Source organism: Empidonax traillii, unplaced genomic scaffold (genome assembly GCF_003031625.1).
Source record: "Empidonax traillii isolate 1590-97213 ecotype Southwest subspecies unplaced genomic scaffold, ASM303162v1 scaffold927:size442368, whole genome shotgun sequence".
In the NCBI taxonomy this organism is placed as follows: domain Eukaryota; kingdom Metazoa; phylum Chordata; class Aves; order Passeriformes; family Tyrannidae; genus Empidonax; species Empidonax traillii.
Window position 1 is genome coordinate 16,315 of NW_020956120.1, and position 17,994 is coordinate 34,308.

The 17,994-nt window shown below is 44.0% G+C and overlaps 1 protein-coding gene across 3 annotated transcripts in view; it reads right to left on the minus strand.

Annotated features, from left to right (window-relative positions):
* RHOQ (ras homolog family member Q) overlaps positions 1–15,803 on the minus strand; it is a 19,821-nt gene extending 4,018 nt beyond the window's left edge. Inside the window, exons 1-3 of one of the 3 annotated variants that reach the window (XM_027903058.1) lie at positions 15,487–15,803; positions 15,278–15,336; positions 332–496 (exon numbers count right to left, since the gene is read on the minus strand). In XM_027903058.1, coding sequence (XP_027758859.1) covers positions 332–496; positions 15,278–15,336; positions 15,487–15,628 — 366 coding nt within the window. In that variant the 5' untranslated portion in view covers positions 15,629–15,803. Of the gene's footprint in view, positions 1–331; positions 497–11,023; positions 11,134–15,277; positions 15,337–15,486 lie in introns of those variants that run through there. The other 2 variants (XM_027903055.1, XM_027903059.1) reach the window with 2 other exon arrangements.
* Positions 15,804–17,994: the final 2,191 nt, after the last annotated feature.

Genomic DNA, 17,994 nt, shown 5'->3' on the forward strand with positions numbered 1-17,994 from the left:
TTGTGGACCCAGGTAATTCCAGTAACATGGGCATGACCAGACAATTTTGTTCTGTAAGTCCCATGACTTTTTAGAAAGTCAGATGAAGACATGCAGCCAATCTTGCCACCCTGTTTACAATGGGTATAACAAGGCTTTTTTAAACAAAATGGAGAAAGCTCATTAAAGAACAACACAGATCTAGGTTTTTCTGCAACTTGTAAAGGTTGTTGCTCCAAAGGTAGAAGGAGGTGCTGCTCAGGTCCTGTTGGGCCTGAGCTTCCAGCCAGAAGAAAAGGCACCACACAACAATCCTCACTGTTTAAATAAAGTAGAACAGAACCAAATATACCTGTGTTCCTACTAGTAAAAAGGGAACATTAGGTGCATATTCCTTCAACTCCGGTACCCACTCTTCCTTCACATTTTGAAATGAAGCAGGGTTTACCACTGAGAAGCAGATAAGGAAGACATCGGTCATAGGGTAAGATAAAGGTCTCAGACGATCATAGTCTTCCTAAGGAAGAAAAATTCTGTTATCTGCAATATTAAATTGTTGCCTGTATTTTGTTAGTTTTAGAAGTTATATTCAAAAACCGTATTAATATTTCATGAATGTTGTTGAGGCAAACTTTCTGAATGATTCTAGCTTTTCCAGATTAGTTAGTGTGGCTGTTAGAGCAATATCTGCATATAAGGGAAACTGTATGCAAATTTAAGTATTTTAAAAAGTGTATTAATACTGATGGAAATTTTCTTCTGTATGAGGATATACCTTTTAAAAAGTTTTCACTTGAAAAAACAGGCTTATGGTTCAAATATACTTGTAGATCAAAGGTCAGTTATTTGCAGAGAAATAAGCAGATGTGACTGCTGTAGAGCCATCTAGGCGAGATTATACAAACCTAGGCTAGATTAAGGCTATTTAATGCACTTGAATGTTCTGTTTTGGATCAGATGTAGAGGTGATATTTAAGGCCCTCCTTAGAATTTTACTTCTTAGAAGCTTTACAATCCTGTTGCTAGAGATCAGTGCAGTAGGATCTTTTGTCGACTGTGCTTTCTAAAAGCAAGCCCAGCAAAGGGTCACAAGGAACAGAAATCCAGGATCAAGACTATCAGCGGAATATTAATGCCTTTTGTTGAGGAGGGGTTAGTGTGAAAAGATTATTATTTGGGTCATTTAGGGCCACAGCATTTAGAGCCACCAGTCATGCTGCCAGGGCATAAAATACTGTGACAAGACAGGCACCTAGGATCAGAATTCTCTCTAGCAAGAGAGAAAGTGGATTTTTGCCATCTATTTTAGCTAAAATCAGAAGGGAACATGCCCCAGCTTCTCTCTGCAAGGCTTCCTTTGTTTTTTGGCAATGAACCAATGCCTTACCGTTTCTACCTTGGGTTTTGGGGTTTCTTTTAACATAACTAAGATTGAGCCCAGGCACTGCAGAGACAGTGTCAAATGCTGGATTTATGCCTTTTCTTCCACAGTAAACATCTGTTTGTTATGGCTGCTGCAGCAGCCTCCCTCCTTCCCATGTAAGCTTCCCATCTTAATTAAATCTCACAAATATTGGAACGATTTGTTCATTAAATGTAGAGGCAGAAATGTAATTCAACTCCATGTTTGAAATGAGCCAGAAAATTAAATTTTTGTTTCCTTGGCAACAGTCACATTACCAGATTAATAACCTATAGTCACACACTTAAAAAAAGCCCTTCATTGATTGTAAAGTTTTAAACGTGGTCCCTAGAATTTCAGAAAACATGTAAGAACTTCCTCAGAACAGTTTCTGCTAGGCCCATCTTTCCATTTAGAAGTCAACAGCTATGAGAAGAGGGCTGTCATCATGAACTGGAGAAAAGACAAGCACAGACAGAGATTCTGCGCTAGCAAGGAGGTGACCATTGACCAGTATTCTCCAGTGCCTGTTTACAGTGTTCTGAACCGTAATCAGTATTCTCATGTGCCATTTTGACTATAGGCTCTACTGCCAGTTTAGTATACAGGTTTGTCAATAAACCAGAGCGTGCTTAGTTGTTAACGTGGGTTCCCAATTTCACAACCACAGTAAAAGGCACCACTGTGAAACAACAACATTTCACAGACTAGTGTCAGGCTCCTGCCCTGATTCAAAAGAAAAAAACAGTAACCCTGTCTTTTCCACATCTGTGGACATTCATCATAGAAAACAGAAATAACTTCAAGAACACCACAGCAAGTTGAAACTCTTCAACGTTCTTTTTTAAGCATGTATTTTACATTTTACTTTTACTACTGAATGTAGTTAGATCCTGCTCAGGGTTGTTCATGTTTTTTCTGGGGTGGAGAACAAAATCCTAAAAGAAGCTTCCCAACTGCAAATTACAGTGGTCCCTGGAGTACAAAATCTGCATGCAAGGACACACAGGAGAATCTGTCAGTTGCTCTCAAATTCAGCTTTACTAAATCATATGTGGAGTGTTTCTTTAAAAGAAAATATCTAGTTTAAACCCATAATTTGTTCCTACCACGAAAGAGCTGCCATCACTACACTCAACATTTTCTAAAAATCTTACATCTGGGTTACAATAACTAGAATACTGTCTGCACTAAATGCTGGAATGCAGAAAGCATTTCACTGTCACCAGAAATTATGTTAGTCCATTAACCTTAAAATACCTCTTTAGTTAATCCATTGCAAATTACAGATGGACCTTTTATTCATAGCAAATATTACTCATTTTCTTAAAGCCGATCTCGGATCTGAACTCCTTTCCTGGTCCTGCATCTGTTTATGTGCCTTCTGATTTATACCCTGCCCCATCTGCACTGGGCAAGCTGTGGGTCCCTCCAGAGTAATTAAGAAGTTCAACTGAAGGCAAGTACAATGCGATTGGATACATCGTGTCCCACAGCTAAAGATGTATGTGGTATTTGCAGCAGTGACTTCACTACATTTATGCTTTCTTAAATTATCCGAGAATTTGGCTATACCCACCAGTCCTGCTGCTTGAAACCTGTCAGGTTCTGTCAGGCTCTCCTTTAAACCTGGTCTGTGCTCTGACCGTTAGGTTCATACTGATATTAATAGTGGCAGGTACTTCTAACAAAGCCTTCCACCACATGGTTAGACTGATCCTGGGTCCTTCTGAGAGAGACCCTGCTTAAATGTTATCAACACCTAGTAGGCCATTTGTGCCTAAAGACTCCTGTCTCCCAAAAACCCCACAGAAATACCAGTCAAACCTGTAAACTTTCTGTGATGTATTGGGCCTACATAACTGCTGGACTGGGTAGAAGAATCTGAAATACCAAATTAATTTAGACTTAATATTAGAGAAGCCTGGAAAAATCTTATTGCTTCAACTATAATTTATTTCCTGAATCTAGTGTAAGGGAAACAAATGTAGTTTATTCTAGAATTAAATGCAATGGCAAAATTAATTATACTAGCCAGTCACGATAAATTGCAATTCGAGTGCATGTACACACCACACTGTATGGCAGTTAGACTAATCAGACAATCTAATTGGAGGAGACACTGCATACATATTTAAGCATTAAAAATATTTAAAGAATTTAACTGGAATATTTTAAGAATGTGAATAAGGTGGGCAAGAAAGCCTCTAAGGATCAAAATAATCAGTTATAAGTCTCAAAAGCTCCAGGCTATAATAGAGAAACAGCATGTTCTCCAACATACTCTGAACTTTAAACAAAAATTGCTTGCTGTTTGCTGGAGCAGGTGAATACAGATAGAAAGATATGCTGAAAATACAAGGGATGTAATAAGTTTAAACAAAATTGGATGCAAGTATGTTGACTTAACTAACATTATATGAAGCTGTGATCCCTATAAAAGACATGACACTGCAGCAGGACTGTTCATCATTTACATAGTATCCCTGTGGAAACCTAGAAGAGCTGCCAGTACACATCACATGAAAAAGGGGATGACATGGAGGAAGTAATTACTTGACTTGGCTTCTCAACTACAAACTGGGCTTTTTGTTTTGTTTTTAAGAGTGGAGAAGGGAAATTCATACAATGGAAATTCATACTTTTAAATTATCACATCGCCCTACTTTTGATATGCTGCAGGTATGTCTAGCATTGCCTTTAACTTACCTCCTTAAAATCTGTCCTTTAGGTCTCTTTTTTCATGTTACAGTACCTGCTAATCTGCCTGAGATTTTCTACTTCCTTGTCCTTGAATACTGAATCACTGATTTTCATTGTATTTTGAATGTTGAAGTGAATTTGCTCTAACATGTCCAAAATCTGGCTATTTCCAACATTTACCTGTTCAAAAACAGGTCTTGAGAAACTTTTTGCATGCAGACAGAAGAATGGTATTGCAATTCTGCAGAATTACATTCTTCCTCTTTTCAAAAGTTTTGTTCAGCCTAAAAGCTGTGAATGCAATGCCCTATTTCAAGTCATATATTTGATTCTGAATTAACACTTTTGCACAATTCCATGGATATCAGCTGAGAGACACATTTAAAACCACACAAACTATATTCCTAACTCTACCACTGACACATATGCAGTCCTGAGCAAATCATTATCCTCTCTCTATTTGCATCTTCCCATCTGCAGAGGCTTGCTAGCTTTGTAATGCAATAGTCTTTGCAAAGCATTCCTTTGAGCTACACAGCTTATGTGCAGTGGAATACTTTTTAAAAACATAAACTAAGAGAAAGTAGAGTATTATTATTTCTGAATAACCTTTCTGACACACAAAAAGCACTACTTCCTGATATTTATTAGAAAACTGAAGTGAGAGGTGCAGGCATACAGGAATTCTGTCGTACTAGAGACTCTATAGCTCCACTGTTTCATGGTTATCATGCTCCTCCTGGCCCAAGTTGAAGTGATGGGGACAGAGACAGAGGTCCTTACCCCTCTGTCAGTAATGTGAGACCACAGGCCTTCTCCTCTGGAATGGTATCTAGGTCTCTCTATCCAATTTGGAGAGATGAACGGCTATTAGACCTTTGCAGTCAATACCTCCCCACTTCTTGATCAAGACCTTTGAGGAAATTCACACTTCTCAGATCTGTCGTCGCAGGTAGTAAAGACGATGTCAAACAGATCTGTTTGATTTTTATTTCCTTGCAAATATGGGGGCTAGTGTCTTTAAGCGAATAGGAAAAAACGAGTTCTGGTATGTCGGTAATGCTGAGGCAGGGGCCCAAGGTGTGTCATGTTTTAATCCACACTAGGTGCTTTGTACTCTGATGGAATCAAAGCAGTGAATCATTTTATGTGTTTTGCAGCCTAGGAATGAAATTTTAACAATGCACCTCCAGTTCTACTGGCATACACTTATAAACAAAAGCATAATCCTATTTCTTTTCTATTCCGAGAGGCATAAAGTCGATGGGAGGGAACAAAATAAAGCTTGCACCACTGGAGGAAAATCCAGAGCTCAAAAACTCTGGGTTTATGATCTCTGCGTTAGCAACCATCTGTTGCTTTCACAGTGTACAACAGCAATCGTAAGAGGAGGTTCTCACTCCCAACCATCTGTTTTTAGAGGGAAAGCCAAAAATAGGCATCAGGCAGAGTTGCTAGAGGAATCCAACCTCTAGCAGCAAAGGGTAATCACTACTGCTGCTCAGAGGGCTCAGTGAGGCAGAGTTTTGCAGAGCAAAATCCCAGCTAAAAGCCCAAGTTTTAACTGACTTCATAGTAGGGCTTGGTAGTAACAGGCAGAACTCCTCCCTCAATATGAATTGCCAAACTTTAATTTTTGAAGTGCATTTCAAAGCTTTCTTCATTTTTCAGTTTCCATCCCTGAAAATAAATTTCTGTTTCAGAAGGTCCCTGTAACATTCTGGAAAACTTCAGAAATGAACCATAACAACTGTTGTACATAACATGTACACCAGGGACTTTGTAACAGCTCACAGTTACCCATGGGCACATCTTGCCATCTCCCCCAAATTATTTGGATATAAAGGCTGATCTGCAGCTTTGTCATAAGCACCAGGCAAAGCCTCTGAAAGCAACAGCCTACTCCAAAAGCACACCAGGAAACAGACTTCACCCCGCTGAATCACCCTGCGGTTTCTGATTCTACGAGATGCTTGGTGGGGGAGGAGAGAGAGGGAAGTGGCCTGTACTGCCCCATGCCAAGCACAAATTGCTTCCCTGGCTAAAAAGTACTTTCCTTTTTTTTTTTTTTTTTTTTTTTTCCAGTCTGGGCTGTGTAACTCTGTAACCCTTTGCAAGGAAGGAGGGTGGAGCGTCCCCCAGGATGCTGGTTTCCTGGCACTACGGCTCACAAGGCACCACTAATGCAGGACCATTTGGCAGAAAGTTGCAATTTGGACTGACACAGCATTGCCATAAAATGTCTGCTTGTCCAGTCCTGCAACCCAAGCTCTGTTACACTGATCACTGCATTTCATTTTTCATCTGTAGCCCCTGGCTTTTGAAGACGCAAAACGAGATGGCAGTGATTATTTCCTGGCTGCAGGGGAAAAGTGCACTACAGACCCTCTGTCTCTTCTCAGGCTTCTGAGGATACAGCTGGCATTGCTAAAGAAAGCAGAATTGTCCTGTTGTGGCTTGCTCACAGGTTTCCCAGGGAGTGCAAAAAGCTGCTGATTTGGGCCCAGCATCTATTTTTAATTTATAGAAAAGGCTTCAAGAATGCAGGGTAAGTGCTCTTCCATTGTATTCTAAAAATGAAGTAAGCTGATCTAAATCCATTTCTGAATTCCTGTGAAGAGGACTGTTCAAAGGACATATGAATTATACATTGAAAAAGCCCAGGGTTTGTGAATTAGGATTTTTTTTTTTTTTTTTTTAAAAACCCAAAACTTTCCTTCTGGCATATTTGAGAACTGTGCAACTGCTCACATGTCTGAAAAGCTTTTCTGTATAGAGAGAAATAACTAGCTGGAATATGGAGCCTAGTATGATGGATTTTACAGCATTAGAGACAGGAAGGACAGAGTATTTCTTTAATTATACACAAAATTGCCTTTAAGCGATCAGATTTGGTCCTAGTCTTAATGTATGATTCAGTACTGTCCAAATCCTACATCTTGCCATGTGGTAATGCTAAACTATTTTCCTAGATGGTCTCAACAGCACTCTCCCTCCCTCCTCTCCATCACTACAAGAACTTCAGCTTGCTGGCTTCTTCATGGTTTTCTGGAAGTGGAAGTTGCTGCCTTTTCTCCACAAGGTTTATTATTTTAGCATCTGTAACAACAGAACATGGATTCAACTGACTGTCAGCAGTACCGGCAAGCACAGTTTCACTTAAACACCTTCACTTAAAACAGCTTCTTGTGGCAGAGTAACTGCCATGGACAGACCCTTTCACTCCTTGCTCGTGAGAAATCTCAAGGCTATGGTGTGTTCCTATCCCAGTTCCCTTCTCACTGTCAGGGAGCTTATGAACAGCACTCTTTCCACATAGGGTTTCCATTCTCCCCAGGAAAGGAATTCACCCCAGTTGTGGTGACTGCAGCCATGAACAATCAGGATTTCCCATTCTTTCAGATATGGGCAGTCAAAGGAAAAAAATAAAATTCACCCTGACACAGGAAATCTGGTCAGATCCTCTGCAGAACCTGCTCTTTGGAAAGACGGGCTCTTTCACTTTATTTTCAAAGAATATGACCTGTTCTCCCAAGCAAAACTGCCTATAGATTGCAGTTGGTTTAATGCAATTATCCATATCATATCAGACATGTCTTTTAATTACTACCCATATAAATCCCGATCAGGCAAGAAACACTGATCAGTGAGGTGTCCCATTCCCTTTCACTTTTTACAAAAGCATGTTCTTCGGTCCAGAGATAAGCAACATCTTTGTAAGACAGAAGACTACAGCTTCACACTGACTCCTCGGGATTAATTCCACATCACACAATTTCTCAGGAGAACACCAGTGTCAGAGTACCAGTGCCATCATGCGCACACTGAATAAACACATCACGGTGAAAGAGCTTTTGGAATTACAGGAGTTGCTAAGACTCTTCTGCACTTCATTTTATGTCAAGTCCCAATTTGTCAGGGCTAACAGCTTCCACTGAAGAACGTGGTAAAACACTTGATGATTTCACTGCAGCAGATGTTGAGGCCATTGAAAAACTGCCTACGGTTTTTCTTTCTCAAGTGAGGAATTTGTAAGCCATCCCACTGCCTGTGGCTGGGCTATCTGTCGGTCATAACTAAAGCTGCATCCCAGGTCACACCTGGCATCCATCCCTTATTGTCTCCAACACTGAATCCAACTGGAACTCAGACCAACAAGGAACCAGCATTAAGTCCTACTGATTGTCTTTAGGTATTCATGACTACATCCAATTTAGAGCGCAACCTGCCTGAGGCACTCTCAGTCTGTGTTTTATTCATCTCAAGCAATATACACACCTAGGATGCTGACAGATGTTCCTTTCCTCTGGAGAATAATCCTGCCACCTGCATTTTTATATGCAAACCAGCGAGTACCAGCCATAGCAAAGAATTATTGCACACGTGCCACAGCACGGATGCAGCACAGAGCAGGATTAAAACAGACTGGAGACAGTAGCTGCCAACGTGTCAAATGACACAACCTCTCCGGAACTGCTGAAAGTGTCATGTAGCATCCAGCCACATTTTTCTTAACACAACTTATCTAGTCACCAATCCAGACCAACAGACTGCTTATAAAACTACAGAACAGATACCGTTCCCCTCTTCTCTGCCCTCATTTTGCATTTTTTTCTCATTAAAGGAGGGGCAGTTTTGTTACAAATTTAACTGCTAATTTGGAGGTTTAAAAAAAAGTCCTGAAGTCCTGAAAAGCCAGGTTAGATAAGGCCTGGTCTAGTGGGAGCTGTCCTTGCAGAGATTGGGGCTAGATGATTTTTAAGGTCCATTCCAATCCCTTAACATTTTATGATTCTGTCTCAAAGCATCCATTTAGTGATGTTGGAGTTTATAATTCACTATAGAACTGCAGGACTTGGAATCAACGTGCTTTGTGTTATTTCTTAAAGCCCAGTTTCCTGGAGTCTTATGAAGAAAAATCACATCCTTTTAACCTTTTAAATGAAAGATAAATTTCTAGTACCCCACAGATACAGAGAAAACTTGAATACATGAAGCCCAAAGGTTGAAAGAAAACCCACATGCAGCTAAGGGCAAAAACCATTACGATTTTCTAGGGTTTTTTAGGTAGCAGTGTCTGCAGATAGGAATAGCTGACTCATCATTTTGAATGCCTGGGACTGACAAAACCTTGGTATTGCTGGAGTGAGTTTTATGTCTGCATTGTCCATGTGTTCTCAATAAAGGAACTGGAACAAAGCTTACTGAAATCAGCAATCAGGGTGCCTGCTAGCACAGAGCTTTGGATCACACCCCAACACACCATAAGCCCTTTTACACTGCAGGTCAGTGCTGTGGAGGCAGTACTCTAGTCAAAATATAAATTTAGTTTGTTATTAGATGTAGTTTGGAAGCTGAATCAGAAGTCGGGCTATAAATGAAAACTATGCATTTTTTATATTTATTTACCAAAATATGAAGAGCTCTTTGCAAAGGAAACAGATTTCAACTGAGAAGTCTGACTGTGAACCTGATGAAAATTCCCAGCGTCTTACAAATTCTCTATCAGAAAAACTCCATCAGCTCATGCCACCTTACCCAGGTGTCCCATTCCACCACTCCTGCCTCCTGCAGTACAGCTGTAGATTATATGAGACTGAACTGAGTGCAGGTGCACACATCAACTTAAAATGAAGTCAGGAAGTAAGAGTAACATTATGCTGGAAGAGCAGTAACAAGTGCTTGTGTTCAGTGTTGCCTTTTTAGCTGGTGTTATTTGGATAGCATCAAAACATGCCACTGTACCTCAAAGAAATTATAAATGAGTAAAATTCCGACAGCACTTTGCCACAAACTACAGGATATCCTGTGGATGCTTCTGGGAACTCAGAGCAACATCTCCTATCCCGTGACTCCCCATCTGGCAATAGCAGTACTTACCTATCCTTCTAGGAAAGCTGTGATGCTGTCAAAGCGTGAGTCACAGCTCACAAGGAGGCGTTTGAATGCAAGCTTCACACTGGGATTATTATTGTTGCAAGGCCATTTTTAAAAGCAAATCTGAAAGTGCAAGTCCCCTTCCTTTTAAAGGGAAAGCCTGTCTTTGCTTAAAGCCTTGTCTAGAGAACTCTGGACAGAGATTGGAAGCTCAGGTAGTTTTCCTCCTCTTACACTGAAAAACCTTAATTCCAAAGGGAGCATCTAGGCATGTTTTTATTTTATCTGCATACATCCAGTTGTTAAATCTACGTGGCTGGCAACATCCTGAGGCACAGAGCAGCTTCAGCGGAGGCTGAGCTATTCATAGGCCAGCACGCCAGCCGGGAGTGAGCTCATGAGCTCGCAGCTTCCCAGCACCAGCTGCCAGCTCGGCTGGGACATGTAAAGGGAGCGAGGGAAAATGCATGTGGGAGGAGGGAGGCGCAAGGGGGAACAGAGAGGGGACAGGATCTCAATTGCTAATATCTCATGTCAGGACCTGCCAAAGTCACGTTAGAGGTCTCGGTGTTTACAACTCCGCAGTAAAGGATGGCAGGGTTTGCATTGTGTGAGATTGCTTTGCTCCAGGCTGGCATTTGGCGCTACGACTGCCTGGTAGGGGCAACTCGGAAGGAGCAATGTGCTCTGAGGAGGGGCATTTCTATTTCCCAACAGACCAGCCAAAATGATCAGCACCTGCCTCTCCTCTCAGTAGGATATCGGAGTGGTACCTGCTAGCCCAGGGCTACCTACCAAAGCCAAAACAAAGAGCCAGCAAGGAGTCTAAAGATTACGGCTATTTATTTATAGCAACTGCTGCAAGTTTGGTGACCATCCATTTAATAACCACACCTCATACACGGGCACATTCACACTTATAACCATTTGTTTTGACATGTCACCTTAATGTAGATCTTCCTAATATCTGAGTTAGCTTTACACACTTCAGCAGCCTGACCAACTTTAAAAAAAATTGCTTTTAACATCAGGACTTCCGTTACAACCAAAAAATCAGTGTATCTGAATTAAGATGGCTGGGGCTGCAACCAGAGTGACCATCGGTACCTGAACTGAGACATACCAAAAAGTGGACTGTTGTGCTCTCGTGCTTAGCATGTCTTGTGGTACTGTTTTGGTGACAGTTGAGAAGGCACTGTGAGCTTCATTCCATCAGACCATATATTAGGGCCTTTAAGGCAGAGATATAAAAGTAAAAAGACAAGGAACACACTTTACCTCAGCTTTGTCCAACCAGGCCACACTAGTATCACAACAGTTAAGTGATGCTGAAGGATATAAATGTTATTATGAGGCACCGCACCACAGTAAGTTTCCCCATACCCCTCTCTGCACTGCTCAGATGCTGGTTTGGTGCCAAACGTGCACCAAACAGCCATGCTATGCCTCAGCATCTCTTCCCACAGAAACAGGAGCAACACAGGCTCTGTTACTGCAGCCTTCCTATCCTCCCTCTAGGTCCCAACCATCCTTCACACTCACAGAGCAAGACTTCCACCTGTATGTGGTCAGCACCTACTGGAGGAAAGGGGCACTATGAATGAAAATTGACAGCCGACGTGATTGGCAGGAGGATGGACCCCAAATGCCATTTTAAACACCAGCCTTCAAAATCCCCAAAAGGCAACTGCTGTGTGTTCTCCCACGTATCCCAATCATCTGGGACATGCAAAGGGACACACAGCACACCTCTTTGTTAGTGCTTACAGACATTTCTCCAAAAGTGTTAATATCATGAGAGCCGGCAGTATTACTTGTGGTATCATGGAAGATCAAAATGCTAATCAGTTGTCACCAATTCAAAAGCACTCAAACGTGGTGATTTTAACACACCCCTCAGGGAGCTGTGATTCTCTTCCCAAGCTGATTATGCCACATAGCCCAGCTCAATGAAGGGAAGTACTGAGACACAATCTCCCAGAGCAAAACAGGCAACTACAAACCCAAAGACATCCAAGCATCAGTATCACAAGCACATTTAAACTTCAGTGCACTGATGAAGGTCTTCAATTGCAGGTAGGTTCCACAGATCTCATCTTCCTGCAGAAACCAAGACCCATTTTAAGCCCACAAAGTGCAAGCAGAAGGCTAAAAGGAGCTGCTGGCTCCACCTCTGGAAGGAATTGCTGGAGGAATGGCACCAAATTCCCACGTGTCTCCTTGACATGGGAGGCTGCCTTCACAGCTGCAAATCCAAACGGGCTCTGAGAGCCTCCACTGCTCAGCAGCTGTACTGGCTATTTTCTGCTGAACCAGGGCCCCAGTATTTTCAGCCAGAGAAAAGCTGCCTTGAACTCACACACACCCAAGGGCCTGTGTATAAACTGAACTTTGTGAACCACTAGTGGCATTTTTCTCTGCTATGTATAACTAGGAAAAAATGGGATTTTAATAGATTTGTTTTCAACCTACTTTAAACTCACAAAGATATGAGGCCTTATGTCATCGTTATAGTTACTACATGTGATCCTGTGTGTGTTATGAAGAAGCAAGCTAGAAATGAGTACTGGATGAACTCAAAAGCTTGCAACTCCTCTGCCAAAGCAAAGTCTGTCACAAGTTGCTAAATACACAACCACGCAAGTTAAAGAGACCCACATACTGATAAGTCAGTATTTCAGGGCGATGAGCCTACTGTGCATCAGCTATGAACCAAAAAGTCTTTAATCTTTGCTCTGCTGTGGACTTCATGCATGGATTTAGAGTAGGTCACTGTTTAAACCTTCATTTACCCCCTCACTCCTCTTCCCCCTGAACTGAGATCTGCAGATTGTACCTATACTCTTTCCACAGCTGGGAGTATAAACACGTTGAAGACCGTGAACTGCTTAGACACCACAGTGATCACGCACTGCCAGGTTTTGATAAAATTATACTATCAGGCCAGTATTTTACAGTAAAACCATTTGGGGGTGACAGAACTAGAAATAAAAGCACCGATGTATGCAGGCACAGAAATCCTGACTCTGGGCAGCAGGCATGTACCAGATGCAGCCTGCTGTTTCCCCACCACAGAGAAGACATCATCAGCTCATGTCTTTTCTGCTCTTTACTATATATGTTTAAGCTTTAAAGTAAGCTTTCTGCTATTGCACAAAATAAGACAGGCTTTCAGCTCGCTCTCTGACAAAGCAACCTTTAGCTGAATGAAGTTGCTGGACTGGCAGCCTCAGATGTCCACCAGTTCCCCAAACATGCTGAAGTGGGATAGGCATAGTGGTAAAGATTTTATTAGCACCACAGGTCTGACTAAAAGGGGAGTTTTGCCAAGACCAGATATATCTGTTAAGTAGCCTCATTAAAACACCCTACATAAGCTGAGGCTGCTCTGAATCAGGCCAGCAAGATCTGTTCCTAAGCACCTCAAAAACTGCTCTGTAATTCAAACTGAAGACTCCAGATTTTCAGAAACTGGAAAAAAAGCTCACCTCAACTTTTTACACCTCTGGATATACAACTTCACACTGACAAGATTTTCTTAGTATAACAGGAACACCTTCACTTGCTGTTTGTTGTAAACTGGCCAGTTTACCCTCTTAACTTTTGAGGAGGCCAAGGGTCACCTGGGTTTGTACTCAGCACATTCACACAGAGTGGGATACCACAAAACCACTTTAGTTAAGGTAACACAGAGCTAACAACACATATGCTCATTAACAGCAGCAAGCCCAGCACTAGGAGTTTGAGACGGCATCCCCAAATACACTGTGCATATGTACAGTAGTGCTGGGGTCACTTTCACACTTTCCAATGCTCATTATTAAAAAAAAAAAAATTAGTTGCACGTTAACCAAATGCTTTCTTTCTTTGAGCGCTAAATCCTCATTTTGTAACCTACTTAAGCAACATTTTACAAGCTGTGTTTTGAACCAATTACTATTGAAAAACAGGACTATGACAGTAATAAGAAATGCACTCAGTTGGCATAAATTTGACTAGTTTGTGTTTATGTCAGCGAGATGACAACCATGAAGTCAGTCTTTGTGGGAAGAGTCTCACCCTTCAGGGTATCAGCTTTCGGGAAATGGGGCTGTTTCCTACAGTCCTTATGGAATTAATTATATTACCAATTTCAGGCCTAACAAAGATATAAAAGACCATTCAAATGCTGATTCCCTTACCTAAGGTTATATGTAGATCTAAAAAGGTACACTAATTCAGGCAGCAGTTGTTCAATTAAGTATAGGAGTAACATGGTTAAAAATTACCACTTCAGCCTATGCGAGTCCAGTGAGATTATCTTACTAGTTGCTCTTTACAACAAGGAAGCATGTCTGAGGTCATGTGAGACCAAAGCACATGCTCATGGTGCAAGAAGAAGTTTTAATATAAGGAATACACAACTTTACAGAAACCCAAGCAGCATTTCCATGTATACTCCACACCTCCTTAGGTCAGGCCCTTCACAAACTTTCCATTAAGGCATCCCCAGAAAGCTGGAAGTACTCTAACCCCGGAGAAGACCATACTCGGCCCGCGGCTGGTGCCGTGCAAGTTAAGTTAACAAAAAGGTGACTTGAATCATGGAGCCCTTTAGAAACCACTACACCAGTGATCCCTCCACACATCCAGCATTTTATCCATCATTAAAGTTACTTAAGAGCCATGCTGACATCACAGCATCTTTCACAACCGACTGTAATCTTAACCAAATGAATCACTTGAATTGTTTGGGACAGCAAAAGAAACCCAGGTTATCTCAAAGGCAGTGGCTGAGATATTTTTTTCCCACGTTATTATTTTACACCTTCAGTTTGAACAACTCTTTATAGCTATTTGAGCGCTGTAAAGCACAAACAAGGCAAGCTGCGGCAGCCTGGCTCTCCATCCGACCCGAGGCGGCCGAGGCAGCGTGTTCCCTGTGTGCTGAACGGGGCATGTTCTCCCAACTGAAGGCCGGCGGAGGGTCGGCACCCCAGGGGGGAAGGGGGCTGGCCGGGGCCGATGCCCCGGCACGGAGCAGTGCCCTCCAGGCGCAGGGCATCCCTCCGCCCCCGCCGGGCGATGCCGCGGCGCCCCGGCCCCAGCACCGCTAAAAATAAAGCCCGTCTCTGCCTGCCCCCCCCTCGGGAACCGGGGTTGGATCGATGGTTTTCTTTAAAATCTGGATTTTATCAATCCCCCCCTCCCCCGCCAACCCGGCTCCGAACCGCCCAGCTCGGACCGCAGCCCTGCGAATAACTTCGGGGATGGCCGGGACCGCCGCCGGGCGGGGGGACGGGGCCGGGGGGCCCGAGGGCAGCGCTCGGCACTCACCTGGCCGGCGGTGTCGTACAGCCCCAGCAGGTACTGCTTGCCCCCGACGGTGACGCTGACTGCGAGAGGGGAGAAAGAAACGCAGCGGGTGAGGGGGGGGGGCACCCCCGGCCGACCCCCTCCCAACGCCCCGGCAGCGCCAGGCCGGGGGATGGAGTCAGGAGGGAGGGGGGAGCCGGGGCGGCAGCCGCAGCCCCCCGCCCGCTCACCTGCGTAGTGGTCGAACACGGTGGGCACGTACTCCTCGGGGAAGGCGTCGTTGGCGTAGCTCATCAGCAGGCACGTCTTGCCCACGGCGCCGTCCCCCACCACCACGCACTTCAGCATGACCGCCGCGCTGCCATGGGCCATGGCCGGAGCCCGCCCTCATGGCCCCGCGGGCGCGCCCCGCCGCGCCGGGCCCCTCGGCATCGCCGCCGCCGCCGCTGCCGCTCAGCGGGCGCCCCCGCCGGCCCCCGCCGGGCGCGGCCCCCCCGCCATCCGCCGCCGCGCTGGGCCCGGCGGGAGCCGCCTTCCCCCGGCCGCGCAGGGGCAGCGCCCGCCCGGGCGCGGGGCCGGGCGGGGGCGGGCGGCGGGGCTGGGGCCGCCGTGCGGGAGCGGCCGCTCGCCCCGGCCCCGCTGCCCGCACACGCGTGAACGGAACACCCCGCGTCCCCCCCCCCCCCCGCCCCGAGTGGTGCTCGGGAGCCGCGGTCACCCCCTGCCCCACGCGGGCGGCGGGGGCGCGTTCGTTCCGCGCTGACACCCTCCCCTTTCCCCCGCAACCATCGCCCTGCCCGTACAAAGGAAACTCCGGCCGCATCCCGTGGCATTAACCCCTAACTGAACCGATATGTATGGAAATAATCAACGGGATGTAAAAGGATTTTGTTCTGCGCTGGGTTTATTGTCTTTGGAGTCTGAAATTCAGTAGTAGGAATGGGTTTAAGAACACCAAAGTGTGTGGTTTAAACAGTCTTCAGCGCACGTTTGCTAAAGGACCAGGGGACAAGATCTAGAAAGAGGAGGTACTGCAAGAAAAATGAGTGAAATCATGCTCCCACTAGTGTCAGTGGCAAAAGTCTCACTTTTCAGTGGCACTAGATTGTCACCCTAGCAAGCTGTTTCGAACTTCACATATTCAAATGATACAAAAACATTTGCAGTCAGGCAGAAAATAATTGCCTTCTCTAGTCTGTATTTTTTGCAGATTTATGCCATAAACCCTATCCAGCTACAACAAAGCACACACAACAGTGCAAGCCACGTGGAGACCTCTATGTTGTAGAATTTGTGTTTCTATTTGATCTGACATGCTTCCTGGAGAAAATAAATGCAAATCCCACATTGCATAAAGCTTATCTGAATATTCAGTAAAACATATTTTCAAATCAGGACGAAATAGAAAAGTTATTACTTTGCAAGTTTTTCAGTTCAGTGAATCAAGCTTTTGTGCCTTCAGACCACAGAAGGGGCCAAGCAGGACATCCAAGACTGCTGCAGTCTCGTCACAATTCATCCAGAGAGCATCAAACTTACAAATAGACTGAGGCTGCCCCGGGAGGTATTTTCTCAGCCTTTGGAAAATGCCAGCTATAAAAGAAAGCTGGGTTTAGCAAGAAGTCAACCAGCAACCAGCACAGGACTCAGTGCACAGGTCTCCCAAACAACTTTTCCTAATAGGCAGGTATGTCCAGTGTAAGCAGATATTTCAGGATGGGTTTTGGCAGCAGGCCCAGGAAAACTGCTTTACAGTGATCTACCTAGAGGTTCCCAGGTATCCACAAGAGACTTGAAATCATGCAGATACTCAGTGGTCCGGGTAGCATCCACTCCCATTTTGCTGCACTTGCCAATCTATACACTTAGGAGCACCCAACACTTGCAAAATCACCCTAGGCTGCCGTCTGCTCAATCGATGGGAAGTACACTTCCTCCACTCTGCTGCTTGCTTAATTGCTAGTGTTGCTTCTCAAATCCTGTAATCATCATTTTGAACTTGCACAATCTCAGCCAAATGATTCTCATCCAGTCCTCCATCTCACTCAGACAATGGATGGCCAATTAGTCTGCACTAAATATTTAGAGAAAATGAAAATACAGAACTGGCAAACCGAAATGCTCACCTCGGCTCTCTCCTCACCAGCCTGGCTGGTTGCACAGCCAGGGAGTCACATAGCTGCAGGAGTGGGACCTCCTAAAACCTAACAGGAGTCCCACAGCAATTTGAGTCTATAGAATCACCCATAGGGGCGTAGGACTGTTGGTTTCATCCACAGAACATGTACTGTGTTTTTCACCCTCTGCAGATGTCATTTTCCAGCCAGCACCCACAGCACTGCGATAAGGAGGGTGCAACTATGAGGAGAATATATACGCCGAAAGTTCCTGGAAATTGATTTATTCTCTTAAACTTTTCTCACTTTCAGCAGCTTAGAGCCTCTGTTCAGTTGTCAACTGACATGGCTAAGCTATATCAGCGCAATGGATACCTTACCAGGAATCACATCCTTCTTTCAGGTAGATTAGCAATCTGTTCTGTGTCATATGCTTCCATTTTTCAGCAGTACAAATATAAAAAGTGTTAAAATAATTTACCTACCTGTAACAAATAGTAAGTATCTTTATTAAAGACACTAAATCTAGCCATTTTTTCCTTAACTTCTTTCATAAGCTAGTAAAAATAAATGAGTATGAATTGTTAAAAGGAAACTCATCATCTAGGAAGATTAAAATGT